The following is a 20,184-nucleotide window of genomic DNA, read 5'->3' on the forward strand; positions in this document are numbered from 1 at the left end:
ATGTATGAATCCGTGATTGTAAAGTGATCTTCAACACAAATATCAGTTTCAGTATTACAATGGCTTAAAAAAAAGGGCTCCTGTTTGGATGGTAGACGCTTATGATACTTCCCCCGCCCACGTGTAGGCGGACGTCGACTGTAACATCAACGTTCACTGGTCTCCTGCATGATGCTGGTAGTCCAATGTACACAGTCTCCAAGATAGTTGCAGTAGCTCAATATCTGCAAACCATGTTTACTGATACTTAGCCTGCTTTTCTTCGTTACATGTACAAATTCCTGGCCCTATGTTCAACGGACTATGAAAAAGTAGTCTCCAAGCGGTTAGGGGAGAAGGGTATTCGCCAGTCTTCTAACTGGTTTATTGCTACCCGCTGTAACAAACTTTTAGTTTCAGAACACATATTATACTCAACATCCTCTATAATATGTTGGCTATATTTCAATCTCTGTCATCCCCTAACAGTTTTTACCCTCCACAGCTCCCTCTAGTACAATGCTAGTTATTCCTTGGTGTCTCGATACACATTGTTATCCTATCCCTTTTCTACCCAGTTTTCCTCGTATTCGTTTCCTCGCCATTTTTACAAAGTAACTCATTTCTAATCAGTCCACTTTACCATCAGCAGCCTTCTACAGACGTTTCAGTCGCTTCAATTCTCTTCATTTTCCTTTTTCCCTAAGTCCATGATTCGCTTCCAGACATTGCTGTGCTCCAAACGTATATCCCCAGAAATTTATTCCTTAAATTAAGTACTATGTTTGATACTAATAGACTTATTTTATCCTGGAATGATCTGTCTGAGGTATTCTACTTTTTATACCTTTCTTTCTTCGTTTGTCATATGCCATGTTCCTTCAGTTCATCAACTTTGTGTTCCTCAATTTTAATGTTAACTTCAATCTAATTGCAGCTATTCCTCATTACTTCCGTCTTTCTTCGCATTACTCTCAATCCACAGCGTTTTCTCATCACACTGTTCATTCTGTTCAATACATTCTACAATTATTTTCTCAATTTTGCTGACGATAGCAATATCCTAGGTGAATTTTATAGTTAATAGTCTTTCACAATGAATTTTAATCTTTGCATTTAACATTTATTTTCGTCCTTGCTTCTTCGCTGTATCCTTTCTAATACGAACACTTCGTTCTTGGTCTTCAATTCTTATTGTTTCCCTTGGTTCCTGCATACATTTTATTTTACCGGTATTTCTCTGTAGCTTAATCCTACATTTCTCAGAATTTCGAACATTTTGGACTATTTTAGACTGTCGAATGCTTTTTCTAGGTCTATAAACGCTATGGATGCGTCTCGATTTTCCTTAGTCTTGCTTCCATCGTCAAGAGAAACCTCAGAACCTCCTCTCTCGTGCCTTTACCTCTCCTACAGACAAACATCTAATACATCCACAATTTTCTCTTGTATTCTTCTGTATATATTCTTGTTAGGAATAGGTTTGCATTAGCTGTTAAGCTGATGGCGATAGAGATATGTGGATTATACTTTTGCTCAAAGTCCGATGGTAGGTCTCCAGTCTCATAGCTCCTAAATGCCAACTCGAATAGCCGTTAGGTTGCAACTTAACTCGCTTTTAGGGTTCCGTACCTCAACCGATAGAAACGAAACCCTTATACGATTACTCTGTCGTCCGTTGGTCAGTCTTGTCTGTCCGACGGTTAGAAACACTGTTGCTCAGGAACGGGCAGATGTATCAAATTGAAATCTATGTCGCATATTAAGGTTTGCCGCCTTGGGGTGTTAAAAGTGAAGCATTTAAGTCAATGCAATCAAAAGTTATAGCCATTTTCTCACAAGCTCACTCATCAAAACCTGTAGAATACTTTCCGTTGACCTAAAATCATGAAATTTGGCAAGAAGCAAGGTTTCAGATACAAGTAAAAGAAAAAAATCTGAAAATTGTTAATCTGTAATTATATCACACGAAAAAATATTTATTTTGTTATTTGTTATGAGACTTCAAAATTAAAATTAAAACATTCTCCGAAGTCCGGGAATTCTTGGGACCGATATCTTGCCAGTATCAATGCCCGTAATAGGCGAAGATCTTAGAGATTCTTAATTTCTGGGACGGATGAACTGTCTGTATAAATAATTAAGTTTGGACGAAAATTTCAGCGCGAGTCCTACTCGCAGCTGGCCAGTTTCTTTTAATAATGTCAAGAAATTTATTTATGCATTTTGCCCTGTTCGATCTCAAGTCTTACGAAGGTCCATCAAACTTTTATACTGGATGTCCCATTTATTTGCAAATGAACACTCATTTCTTCTTCCTTTAAGTCAACATACAGCTCCTCTCGCTCACAGAAACGCTCATTCTACTTTTTCCACCTATTTGATCCCTGTTCTGCGTTTAACAATGAAATCCTTCTTACATTCTTTATATTGAAGCCTTTGATTTTAATTTCACTGAAAGTTGTTTTGACGTCTATACGTTGAATATGTCCTTCCAACTGATATTTCCTTTTCGATTTAAACACATTTTTCATGCAGAAATTTCGCTTTAGCTCCCTGGACTTCCTGTTTATTTAATTCCTTAGTAAATTATATTACTATTGCCCTGACTGTTTTGAATATTTTTGTATTCCTTTCTTTTGTCAATCAACTTAAATATTTTTTCTGTTATCCGGGGTTTCTCCGCAGTTCCCTTCCTTGAACCTATCTTCAGTGTCCATCCTCCATAATGCTCTTTTTGGTATCCATTCCTCTTCAGTTGGACTACCTACTATTATATGCACTATTTCACTGGCTACAGACTCAGAGAAAATCAAAGCAATAGTTCAGTATCCCCCCCTTCTTTAAACATTCAGTCCTCATATACTCCATCTCTTCATGTTCTGCCTATGACGTCAGCATGTATACCCGAATTATTGTTATTGGCGTCCGTTTGCTGTCGATGCTGATGAGGATAATCCTGTAACAGAGCTGTTCACAGCCAGCTCAGTGTCTGCCCTGCTTTTTTATTCATACGGAATCCTGCTGCCGTTACACCGACTTCTCCTCAAAAGTACACACACACACACACACACACACACACACACAATTATGTCACCTACGTACACACACACACACACACACACACACACACACACACACACACACACACACACACAATTATGCCACCTGGTTTTGTTTGTCGTATCACTCACATCCTCATGAGCGTGCTATCTGAGTTCGAAACGAAGTGAGGTTATTTATTCATTCGTCTTGGCTCGTCCTTCCTAAGCCGACACCGTCTGCATTCGAGACACCCACCGTAGTCGAACTCAGTCTTCCTAAGAATTAATTTAAATCAATTTCCCTGGGCACTTTTTACACGTACTTTAGAATTGTCTACAGGAACAGGTCCGTAGACATAGACTAGTTGATTCGGAAAAACTTCTGTCTACAAATCAGCACAAAAACCATGGTTCGTACTAAACTCAGCTTGTGAACCATGGATCAAGAGCTACAGGCACATTCCATATTTCTAGATTCCCAGAAAGCGTTTTAGACTGCGTCCCAAAGCAGGGTGCTCACGAAGGTACGAGCACATCTGAATAGGTTTTCAGATAGTTGAGTGGTTTGACTTCTTAAATAACGAAGCCCAGCATGTTGTCTTTGACAGCAAGTGTTCTTTAGAGACAAGGGTATCATTAGAAGTGCCCAGGGAAGTGTAATAGGCAGACTTATTCTCTACATACATAAATGTTCTGAGAGAGAGGGTAAACAGCAATCTCTGGTTGTTTATTGATGATGCTATTGTGCTACTGTATACGAGGTGTCGTCCTTGATTGACTGCAGGAAGATAGAAAATGACGAAGTTTCTAGTTGGTGTGATGAATGGCAGCTTGCTCCAAAGTCAGTCGGTCAGTTAGTTAGCTACGTGCTCCATAGATCATTTGAACGACTCTTATCGAAATGATGTGGAAAGATTCAGTTTACAGGATATGTATACGTGATTAGTGTTAACATTAGTGAACACATTATTTTTAGTCCTGCGTTCTATGTACTTATTTTTCCTGGCTACCAGTTTTTAAGCAGGAGTTCGTCAGTCGAGTGGAAGGAATTGGAAGGGGTTGCTTTTAAATTAGATTTAAAACTTGCTTCACTGTCTGTCAAACACTTAATGTTGTTAGACGAATGATCGAAAATTTTCGTTGCTGTTTATTGAACTCCTTTCAGAGTCAGTGGCAGCTTTTCAGAAATGATTAATGAAGGTCATTTTCCCTTTCCTCAAATTGTGATGTATTACTTATGATAAATTTCATTAGCGAATATACGTATTGTGACGGTGCAGTTAACATGCCTAAGTCCTTGAAGAGGCATCCACTTGACGTCCGTGGGTAAGCACCACATATTGTCGTTACTTCTCGCTAACACTTTCTTTCCTAGCGACGAGTTACCCCAGTAAATTGTTGCGTACGACATTACTGAGTGGAAATACGCAAAATGTGTCAGGAAATTGATACGCTTGTTTCTAAGGTTAACAGTTTAAAGTAGCTGAACGTAATTGCTTGAGAAGCTCAATTATATGTTTCTTCCAGTTCAAGTTTTCATCATTGTGTACAGCTAAAAATCTGGAGCATTCTACCCTATCTACTGCTCCTGCTCATGCGTTACATCAGTTGTAGGTATGACTATTTGTTGTAAAGAACCAAATGTAGTGTTTTTTTTTTTTCAAAATTTAAAAGGAGTCAATTTTCAGAGAACCACTTGAGAATTCTTTGAAAAATGTCATTTACCAACTCTTTGTATTACCATATCTCTAATGCTGCACATGTTAGCTCTGTATTTAGCCATATTTGTAATTTTTTCTCTAGGAATGATCAGTTTCCTGAACGATTAAAGTACTCAGTAGTAAAGCCGCTTTATATAAAGGGAGAAACGGATATTATAGACAATTTTAGACCTATTTCTGTGCCATCAGTGTTTGCTAAAGTTACTGCAAAAGGCTGTGTATGTAAGGATAATTGATCATTTTATATCACACGACTTGCTATCAGAGGTATAGCTCTGCTTTAGAAATCGTTCAACAACTGAAAGTCTCTTTTGTCTGTGAGGTACTGGATGGGTTAAACGAAAGGTTTCGAACGCTAGACATATTTTTTGATTTAACTAAGGCGTTTGATTATGTTGATCACAAAATATTGCTCCAGAAGAAGGATCATTACGGAATACGGGGAGTAGCTCACAATTGGTTCACCTCTTACTTTAGCAACAGACAGCAAAAAGATCATTATTCACAGTGATGTGGGGTCTGAGTGGGGTACAGTCAAGTGAGGGTTGCCCCAGAGATCAGTGTTGGGGCCACTCCTGTTCCTTATTAACATAAATGATATCCCTCTAGTATTAAGGATAACTCTAAAATATTTCTGTTTGATGATGAGACTAGCCTGGTAGTAAAGGATGTTGTGTGCAACACTGGCACGATTTCAGATAGTGCAGTTCATGACTTAAGTTTGTGGCTTGTAGAAAATAAACTAGCGCTAAATCACAGTAAGACACAGATTTTACAATTCCTAACACACAATTCAACGAAGCCTGACATTTTAATTTCACAGGCTGGGCATTTGATTAGTGAAACTGAACGGTTCAAATTTCTGTGTGTTCAGATAGGTAGTAAAATGTCGTGGAAAGCCCACGTTCAGGATCTCGTTCAAAGAGCTAATGCTGCCATTCGAACGGTATCTGAAGTGTCATCGTTCGACACGAAAATTAGTCTACTTCGCTTTTTTCATTCACTTATGTCGTGTGGTATGATATTTTGGGGTAACTCTTCCCATTCTAAAAGAATATTTTTGGCTCAGAAACGGGCGGTTCGGGCAATAAGTGGTGTATGTTTACGAACCTCTTGACGACTCCTGTTCGCGAGTCTTGGTATTCTGACATTGGCCTCTCAATATACATATATTCCTTACTCTCATTTCTTGTTAACAATATTAGCTTATTACCAAGAAAAAGCAGCTTTCACTCAGTTAATACTCTTCAGAAATCAAATCTGCAATTGGATCGGACTTTCTTAACTCTTGTGCAGAAAGGTGTGCAGTATACTGCTGCATCCATTTTCAATAAGCTACTACTAGACTTCAAAAATCTTAGCACTAATCCACGCGCTTTCGAATCGAAACTGAAGAGTTTCCTCATGGGTCACTCCTTCTATTCTGTTGGGTAGTTCCTTGAAAAAGTAAGCTGAGTCTTGTTGTATTGTTGACTGCGTTTACTTAAACTTATGGCTTGACTTTTTCGGGTCCATGAAGATTTTATTTTTATCTGATATCACTTTTATGTTGTAGTTTCATGTACCGACACGTTCCATGAGCTTTGAGATTTGCTCCTCAGTTTGGCCCTACAAAACTTGACGTGGAAATAAACAAACTAGTATCGTCTGCAAAAACCACCTATTTTGGTTGTTGATAGTTACGTGGAAGATCGTTCAAATTTATAAGGAAGAGAAGTTGAAAAAAATTGGAACTTGTGAGACTTCCTTCGTGATTTTTTCCGCAGTCACTAAAATTTTCTCCCTACGCTACAGTGGCTGAATTATTTTGAAATGTAGAAAAATTTAAGTTAATGAAGACGAGCAGATAAAACAATCCAGTGTGCTACCTGATACTGTCAGTCGATTAAATAGGTATGCACACAGCTGCAAAGCGATATGAAATGGAACGAACATTTAAGGACGGTAACAGGGAAGGCGAATGATAGAATCCGATTTATTGAGAGAATTTTGGTAAGTGTGCCTCTGTAAAGGGGACAGCGTAATGAACACTATTGCGAGCCTTACTTGCGTACTGCTGGAGTGTGGAGTCCACATCAGGCATTATTAAAGGAAGAGGTGAAAGTAGTTCAGATGTGGGGTGCTAGGTTTGTTCCGACAGGTTTGATCAACACTCCAGTATTACTGAGATACTTGAACTTAAATGGGAGCCCCTGGAAAGAGGACGATGTTCTTTTCGGGAAACAGTGAGAAAATTTAGAGAACCGGCATTTGGAGCTGACTGGAGAACAATTCCTGGCGCCAACGTAAATTTCGGCTGAGGAACGCTGTGGTAAGTGAAATTAACACTCGTAGGAAGATATATAGACGCTCGTTTTCCCCTCGCTCTTTTTGCGAGTCGAACAGAAGAGGTAATAACTAATGAAACGCAGCATGTCATTCTCAATGGAGAGAAGTCTTCCGAAGTAGGAGTGATTTCAGGTGTGCCGCAGGGGAGTGTCGTAGGACTGTTGCTATTGACGATATATATAAATGACCTTGTGGTTAACATCGGAAGTTCACTGAGGCTTTTTGCGGATGCGTAGTATATCGAGAGGTTGTAAAATGGAAAAGTGTGTTGAAATGCAGGAGGATCTGCAACGAATTGACGCATGGTGCAGGGAATGGCAATTGAATCTCAATGCAGACAAGTGTAATGTGCTGAGAATACATAGAAAGAAAGTTCCTTTATCATTTAGCTACAATATAGCAGATCAGCAACTGGAAGCAGTTAATTCCATAAATTATCTGGGAGTAGGCATTAGGAGTGATTTAAAATGGAATGACCATATAAAATTAATCGTCGGTAAAGCAGATGCCAGACTGAGATTTATTGCAAGACTCCTAAGGAAATGCAGTCCGAAAACAAAGGGAGTAGGTTACAGTACACTTGTTCGCCCACTGCTTGAATACTGCTCACAGGTGTGGGATCCGTACCAGATAGGGTTGATAGAAGAGAGAGAGAAGATCCAACGGAGAGCAGCGCGCTTCGTTACAGGATCATTTAGTAATCGCGAAAGCGTTCGGAGATGACAGATAAACTCCAGTGGAAGACTCTGCAGGAGAGACGCTCAGTAGCTCGGTACGGGCTTTTGTTGAAGTTTCGAGAACATACCTTCACCGAGGAAGCAAGCAGTATATTGCTCCCTCCTACGTATATCTCGCGAAGAGACCATGAGGATAAATTCAGAGAGATTAGAGCCCACACAGAGGCATACCGAGAATCTTTCTTTCCACGAACAATACGAGACTGGAATAGAAGGGAGAACCGACAGAGGTACTTTAAGTACCCTCCGCCACACACCGTCAGGTGGCTTGCGGAGTATGGATGTAGATGTAGATGATGATGAAGTAAGGTAACCTCAGTCGTGTACCACATTGTGGCTTGCGGAGTATGTACATAAGTGTAGATGTTGCAGGATTTGGTGTGCACAACGTAGCTGATGTGCTGGACTGGGCTAGGCTAGGCTAGGCTAGGCTAGGTGTAGGCTTTCAGTCCGCATGGCCTTGACACGCGGGGCGGCGAGCCGGCGCAGGACGCGTGAAGGTTGCTGACTGGCCGAGGTGAACGGCCGCGCCAAGTCGCGCCTAACGGGCCGCCGCCACAGCTCCCTGCAGCAGCGCGGCTTGCGCAAGCGCGCCCAGGCGCCACTGCTGCCATTGCCGCTGTCGGCGAAAGTAGCCCGATTCAGTCCCCTTTCCTGTGGCTATGGGACCTTTTTCCACCCCTCACCGATTCCTATCCACTTTTGCCGTCGCCGAGGCTGGCGAATCCCCCCAGTTTGTATTTTGCGACACACACTTCTCTTCATACTACATCACTACACAGTTTAACACGTCGTCCATTTATAATGTTGCAAGCTATTTCCCGAGATGGTGACGGTCGGACTACTTTTCAGTAATAATAAATACACTACTGGCCATTAAAATAGCTACACCAAGAAGAAATGCAGATGATAAACGAGTATTCATTGGACAAATATTTTATACTAGAACTGACATGTGATTACATTTTCACGCAATTTGGGTGCATAGACCCTGAGAAATCAGTACCCAGAACAACCACCTCTGGCCGTAATAACGGCCTTGATACGCCTGGGCATTGAGACAACCAGAGCTTGGATGGCGTGTACAGGTACAGCTGCCCTTGCAGCTTCAACACGATACCACAGTTCATCAAGAGTAGTGACTGGCGTATTGTGAGGACCCAGTTCCTCGGCCACCATTGACCAGACGTTTTCAATTGGTGTGAGATCTGGAGAATGTGCTGGCCAGGACAGCAGTCGAACATTTTCTGTATCCAAAAAGGCCCGTACAGGACCTGCAACATGCGGTCGTGCATTATCCTGCTAAATTGTAGGGTTTCGCAGGGATCGAATGAAGGGTAGAGCTACAGGTCGTAACACATCTGAAATGTAACGTCCACTATTCAAAGTGCCTTCAATGCGAACAAGAGGTGACCGAGACGTGTAACCAATGGCACCCCATACCATCACGCCGGGTGATATGCCATTATGGCGATGACGAATACACGCTTCCAATGTGCTTTCATCGCGATGTCGCCAAACACGGATGCGACCATCATGATGCTGTAAACAGAACTTGGATTCATCCGAAAAAACGACGTTTTGCCATTCGTCAAGGGTAACCGCAGCCACGGTCTCCGAGCTGATAGTCCATGCTGCTGCAAACGTCGTCGAACTGTTCGTGCAGATGGTTGTTGTCTCACAAACGTCCCCATCTGTTGACTCAGGGATCGAGACGTGGCTGCACGATCCGTTACAGCCATGCGGATAAGATGCCTGTCATCTCGACTGCTAGTGATACGAGGCAGTTGGGATCCAGCACGGCGTTCCGTATGACCCTCCTGAACCCACCGATTCCATATTCTGCTAACAGTCAATGGATCTCGACCAACGCGAGCACCAATGTCGCGATACGATAAATCGCAATCGCGATAGGCTACAATCCGACCTTTATCAAAGTCGGAAACGTGATGGTACGCATTTCTCCTCCTTACACGAGGCATCACAACAACGTTCCACCAGGCAACGCTGGTCAACTGCTGTTTGTGTATGAGAAATCGGTTGGAAACTTTCCTCATGTCAGCACGTTGTAGGTGTCGCTACCGGCGCCAACCTTGTGTGAATGCTCTGAAACGCTAATCATTTGCATATCACAGCATCTTCTTCCTATCGGTTAAATTTCGCGTCTGTAGCACGTCATCTTCGTGGTGTAGCGTAGTACCATTTGCCAATAGCTGTGGGAAACCTTTTTTTTCTTCTTCTTCGAAAAAGTAAACGGGTGTGCGAAGCAGAGGAACGACGACTGGCCCCGCAAATACGCTAGTACCGTAAGGGGAGAAGCTCTGTGAAGTGAGCAGGCGGCGACTCCTCGGAGTGTCCATGTCCATCGGAGGAAAGACGTGGTGAGGCACCAATTTTACGTTTAACATACAACAATAATTGGACTGTTTTGTGCGGTTAACTGTACGGTAATGAAAACGGTTTTAAACAATAACAGTGTGGTTGATCATTTGTTGACAGCTAGGCAGATCGTGGAGAAGCTACGCGGGTTGCCTGACGTCCAGTGGCATTTAGAGACTGAGGGCCATGTAGTCAACACGTCTAGATAACGCGCAGCGACAGAAAGTTTGCTCCTCGTTCTCAGCTCTTACGCAAGTGGCTACCACTGATCAGTCTGATTTCTTGCACCTGCTGCTTGTCTTACAGTGCCGCCAATCGAGCTGAAATCAAAGCTGTAGAATACCCCCACTGAAAGTGTTTGCTTAAGAAGTTTTATTCGTTGTATAAGACATCAAAATATTATTTTCAGTCGCAACTGTGGCAACAACACACTAGCTATGTAGCTTCGCAGGCAACTCAACCGAACGACAAAACGGTTAGACATGCTGGCTGTCGTGAATCATAGTTTACCCGAGTTCCCAGAACAACTTTAGATGAATGTTGGGCTTGTTCCTACAGTGCGGCCACGAACCTCGCACTCGGTCTTACGCAGTGGCTTCAAAAAGTAAGTTACCGATATAGTTCCAGTATAAGACTATTACGCAACAAAAGTGACGCACTGAAATTTACCAGATTTTCTGAAGAATGAGTTCTGCTGCGGCTCGGATATCACAGTGAGCGACTGAAATGGCGTGGCAACTGCAAACACACTTCACAGCTGAAGTACGCGGGACAGTACGATTCTTGTGGGCGAAACGTCTAGACTGCTCACAGATTTCCCATGAAGTTCTGGCAGTATATGGAACAAATTCCACGGCGCATGTAGCCATAGTGGAATGGTGCCAACAATTCGACCAAGGCCACGAAGACTTGGGTGATGCTGATCCACCACACAGCTATTCCCATTTTCTCGGCAAGCTATGACAATATCGAGAGGGGGGGGGGGAGTCATCTTTCGACGATGAGGACATTCACACGTCGGTTCCGTAATGGCGCCGCGCCCAAGGAGCAGGATTTTTATTCACGGATTAGCGCAGCGTTCAATAAAAATTACTTTGCCTTCCATAATAATGTGCAACTCCCTTTTTGAAGCGCTCTCGTATATGCTTGAACAGTGACATTACGTCAAACTATAAACTTTTTGGAGATTTAAAATATCATTTCATGAGGGGTTTAACAAATCTGCCAGTTGTAAAACACACGTTTTGCGACTAGTTTCGAATCAACTGGTTCATTCTCAAGCCTGGACTACTGATGCTACAAAAAAAGAGTACATAGTTGTCAGTGAACAGAGAATACAAATGTACACTATAAACAGCTCCACTGTAACAGAAAATTAATTATTTGAATTCAGACATACCTGCCATGAAAGTGCTTGATCTTAGTAACAAACATCAAAACGGCAATACCTGTTTTATAAAGTTCTCAGATGACGGTCACAATCGATATGTGCCTACTTAACTACCTTGCAATATTCTGATGTGACATCATCCACTAAGCGTATTCGGTTGTATTGGGTTTTCGAGCATGTTCTGTCTTGTTCCTCAAGTTCCCACGCACATCTCTTAACGCCTGTGTCAACAAAATGTTGGCATTAATAAAATGTCAGTGTTGTACTGTTAATCTGATGTACTGTCATGTAATGGATCTAAATTTCTTACAGTATCAAGCAGAAGTAGTACGACATTGTTGGGTGGGAGTAAGAGAAAATGGTTATTTAAGTGCAGTTCACAAATCCGCACTGCAAAAATTGTTATCAGTCAGTGATCGCGTATGCATTGGGAACAGTCAGTCAATGGTACTTTCTCAGATTATGGTCTTCGTATACATCACTTCCTGCGTTTCATACCTCTGGTCGTACGTACATCACATTTTTATGAGTCCTTTCATTTATATCCTTCTCCAGTTTTGTAGCCAAGGGAAAAATTATGTGCCTACACCTAAGCGCAGCAGCCTTTTCGGCGTCAAAAGAGGAAGCAAGTGCGACAGTGAAAGAGAAGCATTTACAAGGACAGAGGGAGATTTGGTCCGGCCATACGAATCATTCTTCTCCATCCTAGGCGGACAACAACGGCCACACCGCAGCAACAGCCTGCTCAATCAGCAATATTGCCGAGTCACACGGAAATACTGCGTGTACTACAGCCACATTGTGGCAACACTACTGCAGTTTCCCATTGTCGTAAAATAAAGTCACAGTAAGCGCACCTTCAAATATATAGTGTGCTCCATTCTACGCCATTTCAGTGAGTTAGCCGACTTCGTTTCTCTTTCAATGATGAGCCGTTAACGTAGTCGGATCTCTACGAGGACAGAAATCGAGGTCTGGAGGAAGAAAGTGAAAGTAGACTAAAGAGTGAAACAGACCATTGGCCTCCATGAATTAAAAAAAAAAAAAATCAGGAAGCAGAAGAGTGAGGATGACTGAACGGGAGTCTGGGCTCCTTCACGCAAGAACCACTGTTCAGAGTCTTAAAAGTCATGACATTTCGCTTCATAAAGTGAGGCAGTATAGAAAACTGGGCTTAAACATAGCGGAAATCCTAGCAATATAATCCTTTTCTTTAATTTATTTATTTTATTTACACGTCAAGTTCCGTAGAACCAAATTGACGAGCAAAGCTTCAAGGTCATGGAACGTGTCAGTACATGAAATTACAACATAAAAGTAATAGCAGAGAAAAATAAAATGTTTATTAACCCGGTAAAAGCCAAGGCATAAGTTTAAGTAAACGAAATCGCCAATACAACAAGAATCAGCTTAATTTTTCAAGGAACTCCTCGACAGAATAGAAGGAGTGGCCCATGAGGAAAGTCTTCAGTTTCGATTTGAAAGCGCGTTGATTAGTGCTAAGATTTTTGAAAGCTAATGGTAGCTTATTGAAAATGGATGCAGCAGTATACTGCACACCTTTCTGCACAAGAGTTAAAGAAGTCCAGTCCAAATGCAGATTTGATTTATGACAAGTATTAACTGAGTAAAAGCTGCTTATTCTTGGGAATAAGCTACCAATGTTAAAACACCCAGACTCGTTAACAGGGCTCGACAAGAGGTTCGTAAACGTTCACCACTTATTGCCCGAACCGCCCGTTTCTGAACCAAAAATATCCTTTTACCCAGATTGCATCACCGAGCGAGGTGGCGCAGTGGTTAGACACTGGACTCGCATTCGGGAGGACGACGGTTCAATCCCGCCATCCTGATTTAGGTTTTCCGTGATTTCCCCAAATCGCTCCAGGCAAATACCGGGATGGTTCCTTTCAAAAGGCACGGCCGACTTCCTTCCCCATCCTTCCATAATCCGATGAGACCGATGACCTCGCTGTTTGGTCTCTTCCCCCAAACAACCCAACCCAGTTTGCATCAGCTGTTAATAACACTGGAAGGGGGAGGGGAAAACCGTCGCTCTGTGAGCAAACTGGGTTACAACCCCTATGTCTCGAAACTTTGGGAGAAGATGGTGACACTCGACTCTACTGCAAATCTGTTGGGAAACACTCTCGGGTTTCGTCAGCAGTATACGCCGGGAAGTTAACATCCACGCGTGTTACTAACGCGCTCTGCTCCTCTGTACACACAATGAATGCACCTAGCTACATCAATGTAGTCTACGGACTCTATCAAACATTTTCGAGAAGGATAATGCGCACACAGTAATCGGAGCGAATAATCTGCTACTATTTACACTGTTGCACTTCAGTCGCGCGATGACACGGCTTTTAAGCTCCGTCTGGAAGAAAGTGGTTTCAGAGAAAACTGCTTCCGCGGTCTTATCGCTTATCGCATCTGGAGAGGAAAACAGGGCGCTTTTTCCATCAGCGCCGATCGATGTTTTCCTCCGAGCTTGCGGCGCGGTACCTGTAATCTTATCGACTTCTGTGAAGCTCTATCTGACGAGCGTCACGGCAGCGGCGTTCTGTCACGTACGCAGCAACAGTGGTGACCTCACGTCTCCCGTCACAGGTGCCGCATCAGCTCTCAAAGTGTGTGCGTATGTGCTGTCCAGCCGATTCCCTGTAACTGTATCCTCTTGCAAAGGTGACGCTACATCTGCACTCTGTTCTCTGATCCTCAGCTTAGCCCGTTAAGTACTGATTATCATGTACTTGTGAAATAGTGATCGCTGGTTCTTATCACAAACGTTACTCTTAAGTCTCAGGCAATCTCCCACATAGGTCTTCTCCGCAGCCCCTAACTGCACTTCGATAGATGGTCTAGTCATAACAAAAAGGTAATACAGCTCACATTCGACGTCCGCATTTTAAAGCGGGCCCTAGATGGCCAACAACATTGCACAATAATAGTGTGCAACATTACTGACGTCCTCCCTAGACTGCTTAATAATTTTGTCATGTATATTGAGCAATAATATTGTCGTTTGGAACGTTGGACGAAAAAGAGGCTGTTGCTGTGATAATTGCTCTATTCTGTTGCAAGCCGAAAAGAACGTGGATGAAAAATTGGTTCAATGAGTGTCACGAAAACGTTGAGATAACCGAGATTGAACGAAAAAAAGGGTGGGAGGGAGGGTGGGGTGGGGGAGAGGGGGAGAGAGAGAGAGAGAATTATCATAACTTTTGGTGTGTTGATGTCCAACATTCGATTATGTCATGTATTCACAGAGAGAAAAATGATTTTTTTAAAAATCTTCCTTCGTGACCATTCCCGCTCTTTTCTGAGCAACAAATCGTATGTTTCATCATTCTTAATACTTTCGTTTTAGCTACGATTTATACATTGTGATGCGCTCTTTTGTATAGTTTTGACCTCGTTTTACACGCAACGACAACAAACCAAACCTGACTTCCTTGCTCTGTGTAGCACGCGAGATACTTTCAAAAACATCTGTATATAATATAAAGGTGTGTGTGTGTGTGTGTGTGTGTGTGTGTGTGTGTGTGTGTTTCATGTCTTTCTGAACCACTGGACTGATTTCAACCAAACTTGGTACACGTATCCCTTACTGTCAAATAACAATCGCTATCGGGGAAAGAACCACCTTCAGGAAATGTGACGTCACAAGCATTGATATGCTCGAAAAAATGCAGCATCATGCATGAAGTTTTAATACATTTATTCTTTACTACTCGTACAGTCGTGTCAACTTCAGGAAATCCTTGACACCTGTCAGCGCATTTGACAGCTTTCAACTGCGAAACTCCAAAGGGTGCAGGCAAACACAATAGCCGTCTACAAAACTGAAGAGGCGTTGCCATAGAGACATTTACAAAATCGCGTTGTATACAGGTGCTTCTCTTTTCTTCAAAGATTTCTTTTAATTTTTATTTCTGTTTTTTTTTTTCAGTTACCATAGCTTTATAGCTTTGCATTTCACTTATAGCCAATCCTACTTTATAATTTTACACGGGTATCTCACTTCTTAGACATCTGTTTTCCCTTTTGCTTGCAGCATGTTCGTATTTTTCCTTTTCGTGAAACTGAGTATCTCGTGTGTCATCCAAAAATTTCTACTAAGCCTTGAGTTTTTGCCTATTTGATTCTGCGAGCCCGTATCTTCTCTCTAAGCTACCCATTCGCCTTGCATTGTGTTCTTGCGTCTCAGTCAATTGTTGTACAAGGCTTCCTTTGTAACTCTGCACTATCAGCGATTCTTTCAGTTTATTCAGGTCTCATCTGATGATTTTCTACCTTTCTGCAGTTTCTTCAGTTTTATTTTGCAATTCATTACTAATGAATTATGGTTAGAGTCCTCAACTGCCCACGAAAATGTATTACTGTTGAAAAGTGGTTTCGAAATCTCTGTTTCACCATTGTATAACGTATGTGGAATCTTCCAATGCCCCCAGTTCTCTTCGACGTACAAAACCATCTTTCATTATTTTTAATCCTATGGTTAATAGCGATTAAATTATACCCTGTGCGAGACAGTTCCGCCTTTCGTTTGATTTGCTCCTTTTCTTTCTTTTCCTACTATCGAATTTCAGCTCTCCGTCATAATTTTCGGCAACGGCCTTGCCGCAGTGGATACACCGGTTCCCGCCAGATCACCGCAGTTAAGCGCTGTCGGGCGTGGCCGGCACTTGGATGGGTGACCATCAGCCGCCATGCGCTGTTGTCATTTTTCGGGGTGCACTCAGCCTCGTGATGCCAACTGAGGAGCTACTCGACCAAATAGTAGCGGCTCCGGTCAAAGAAGAGCTTCGCAACGACCGGGAGAGCGGTGTGCTGACCACACGCCCCTCCTATCCGCATCCTAATCTGACGATGACACGGCGGTCGGATGGTCCCGATGGGCCACTTGTGTCCTGCAGACGGAGTGCTTATCATAATTTTCGTCACCCTTAAAATTGTTAATAACGTACATTATCTCTTCCATTCTTTCAACTTCTTCTCCGGAAATCGTAGACACGTATATTTTTACTACTAAGGAGAGGGGGGGTGGGGAGGAAGAAGTCTTGGATTTGTGTCTAATAGTCTGCGATAATGAGATCACTATGCTATTAGTTCACGCACGTTCCCGTTTACGATTCATTTATTCATTATTAGACGTACCAACGTTTCAGTTTGTTTTATATTGCTAATTCGATATTCACTTGACCATAAGTTCTGTTCCTCCTGCCATTGCACTTCACCAATTCCCATTTATATTTAACTTTAACCGTTGCAAGCTATAAAATGGGAGCCGCGCTTCCAGTCCCCTTGCGAGGCTAACTGTTTTCACTAATTCACATCGAGATAAGCTACAATTTGCATCCGTCTATAATAAGTGAGTTGAACACTCGCACGCTGCGCCGCCTCAGTATCTTGGACAAAACCTTAAAACTGCAAACAACAGAGTGCCGTTACGTAAAGTAACAGGATTACTGTATTGCGGCATTGTCGCTGCCCACTGTTAGTGCGATGTGCCCAACACACTGTTGTGAAGATATTGACTGTAGACAATGAAACTTTTTCTGAATATTTGTCTCATACTGTAGAAACTCTGAGTTAGTACTGCTCGCGTCTTTTAAGAACTTAGTAACTCTTTATCCGTAGTTGTCCGAAAACTATGCTTCTCGTACCTGACAGTGGAATGGTTAGTGTATTAGACCAGCACTCAGGAAAACCTACCCGCTGGCTGAGGCGACGACGAGGAGTGTGGGGATCCCCCCGAGCTGGCGCCGGCGATGATGTCGGCAGCCTGCTGCTGCTGCTGTTGCTGTTGCTGGGACTGCGCCACCTGCGCCGCCAGCGTCTTCCGCGGGTCCTCCCACGTGGTCGTCCGCGTGATGTGGCTGCAATACACGAGAGGCTGCCGTCAGCAATCGTTACCATTCGACAAAGTGCAGTGCAGCGAAATAAAATAAAATCGCTAGCACACTACCACCAACCTTCGAAGGTGAAGCTTCGCCTTTTCAATTAGCTTTCCAATTGAAGACCGTGTGGCCTTTGTTCCATCTCCCTACCATACGAGGCCACTGATGGTGAAGTAAGACTTTTGAACACGAAATAACTACAAGTGCTGAGCACGACATAATTGGCTGACAGTGTGTACTAGCCCTTCACGATAACTGTGTGTGAGACAGAGGTAGAATGAGTCTGATCAAATAAAGTAGTTTACGAAATCTCCCCCATTACAACAGAATAGAGTGCAACATACACTGGTCATCCAGAACATTATGACCACCGATCTACTATAGGTTGGCTGGTTGGTTGGTTTGAAGGTGGGAGAAGGGACCAAACTACGAGCTTATCGGTCCCTTGTTCCTAACAAAACAATGCCAGAAGTGTGAGAATAAAACGGACGAAACATGTAACACAAAACGGAAAGAAAGGAAAAGCTACAAGGACGAAGGGAAGGCAACGAGCACTAAAACGAACAAAAGAGGACAAGAAAACATCAGAGTGACGCTAGAAACAGAAGAGAGTAAAACATGAGAGTAGATTACAGTGGCTGGCCAACCACGAGATTAAAAAGGGAAAACTAGCCACTGCAACACATTAAAACCTCCACCCTAAAAACACTAGAATGGAGGACACAGAGGGACACAGGACATGCGCTGAAACCTACATATAAGTATAAAACCCACCCTCACGGATAAAATGTAAGACTAAAGCTGCTGTGGAGGCTTTGTCGCCCAACACCGAAGGCAGGGTGCTGGGAAAGTTGAAAGTCTGCCTCAGAGCGGCTAAAAGTGGGCAGTCCAGCAAGAGGTGGACGACTGTCATTTGGGAGCCACAGCGACACTGAGGTGGGTCCTCACGACGGGGTAGGTAGCCATGCGTTAGCCACGTATGGCCAATGCGGAGCCGGCAGAGGACAACTGATTCCCTGCGAGAGTCCTGCATGGAAGACTTCCACACACTCTTAGTCTCCTTAATGACACGCAGTTTGTTGTGCGTGCTGTTATGCCATTCCGTCTCCCAAAGCCGGAAAACTCTCCGGTGTAAGACAGAACGCAGGTCAGCTTCGGAGATGCCTATCTCCAGAAGCCCTACTATAGGTATAAACCCTTCCAGGCGATAGCAGTGTCATCTGGCGAGGAATGAGTGCTAATCAGATACAGGGACAGTGCATGTAATATCAGTGAGTGTGCTGTCCGTGTGTGAAATGGAGAAGGCGCGCGATCTATCTGAGTTTGACCGAGGAAGCACGGTGATGGCCCGGAGGCTCGGCACGAGCATTTCGGAAACTGCAGACTTATCGGTTGTTCGAGGAGTGCTTTGGAGAGTGTCTTCAGCACATGGCGTAACCAAGGTGAAATCACGTCCAGACGTCGTGGAATTGGGCGGCAGTCCCTCATTACAGATGTCGGACGTCACAGACTAGGGAGATTGGTAAAACATGACAGGAGCGAACTGTGGCGGAACTAACATCAGACTTTGATGCTGGGCAGAGTACAAGTGTGTCTGAACACACAGTGCACCGAACACTCCTAACTATGAGCCTCCGCAGCCGACGACCCGTGCATGCGCCAATGTTAACACCACGACATGGGCAACTACGACTGAAATGGGCATGTGACCATCGGCAATGGATGTTCGTTGCATGGCTTGATGAATCCCGATACTTTCTTCATCATGCCGATGGGACGGCTCGAATCCGTCGTCTTCCAGGGGAACAACTGCTTGACACCTGTACTGCAGGACGGTGACAAACTGGCGGCGGCTCCATTACGCTCTGGGAAACATTCACGTGGGCATCCATGGGTCCACTGGAGCTCGTGCAAGGCACCATGACGGCCAAGGAGTATCGCACACTGGTTACTGGCCACGACACCCCTTCATGAGAATCATGTTTCCCAACGGCAGTAGCATTTTTCAGCAAGATAATGCGCCATGTCACAAGATCAGGAGTGGGATAGGGTGCTTCGAGAAACACAGCAGCGAGCTCCAGGTCTGAACCCGAACGAACACATCTACGGGACGTGACTGAATTTGGCAAAGAGCTCACAGTCCTCCGTCCCCCGGAATTTACGGGACTTAGGTAACTTGTGTGTGCAGATGTGGTGCCAACTCCCTCCAGCGGCCTACCAAGGCATCACTGCTTCCATACCACGACCGCGTCGTCACTGATATCCGTGCCGAAGGTGGACATGCCGTCCGTTAGCTAGGTGGTCGTGATGTTCTGGCTGATCAGTGTAGAGCCAGTCATGTTATGACATGATAAGGTATGCTATGGCACGTCTCGACTAGCAAGTCATGACTTCTACATCCTAGAAAATCCATCACGAATCAAAGAATCTAGCGGACGCGAAAACTGTACTGGATAAACCCTGGAGCAGGTAAACGAAACAGAATAGAAGCAGTTCATCATCTACGTGAAGAACTGAACGACAAGAGAAATTCTTTCAAATATTAGAGGAAGATAACGGATATGTTTTATTCTATATCCTCACAGCAATTGCTCATTCAATTTTGATCTGGTCGACCATCAGTGGAACTTCTAGTTCAAACAGTGAAGCAGGTTGCACACAAGGTCAATGTAAATGAACGGAGAAACTGAATTTTTCGAA

General features: G+C 43.5%; 1 protein-coding gene across 3 annotated transcripts in view; it reads right to left on the minus strand.

The window, feature by feature from the left end:
- Positions 1 to 20,184, minus strand: part of LOC124716191 (transcriptional coactivator YAP1) — a 355,960-nt gene that overhangs the window by 86,739 nt on the left and 249,037 nt on the right. For all 3 annotated transcript variants that reach the window (XM_047243154.1, XM_047243153.1, XM_047243155.1), the window contains exon 2: positions 17,300 to 17,463. In XM_047243154.1, coding sequence (XP_047099110.1) covers positions 17,300 to 17,463 — 164 coding nt within the window. The remainder of the gene's footprint in view (positions 1 to 17,299; positions 17,464 to 20,184) is intronic.

The sequence above is a fragment of the Schistocerca piceifrons genome, chromosome 1 (genome assembly GCF_021461385.2).
Source record: "Schistocerca piceifrons isolate TAMUIC-IGC-003096 chromosome 1, iqSchPice1.1, whole genome shotgun sequence".
Lineage (NCBI taxonomy): Eukaryota > Metazoa > Arthropoda > Insecta > Orthoptera > Acrididae > Schistocerca > Schistocerca piceifrons.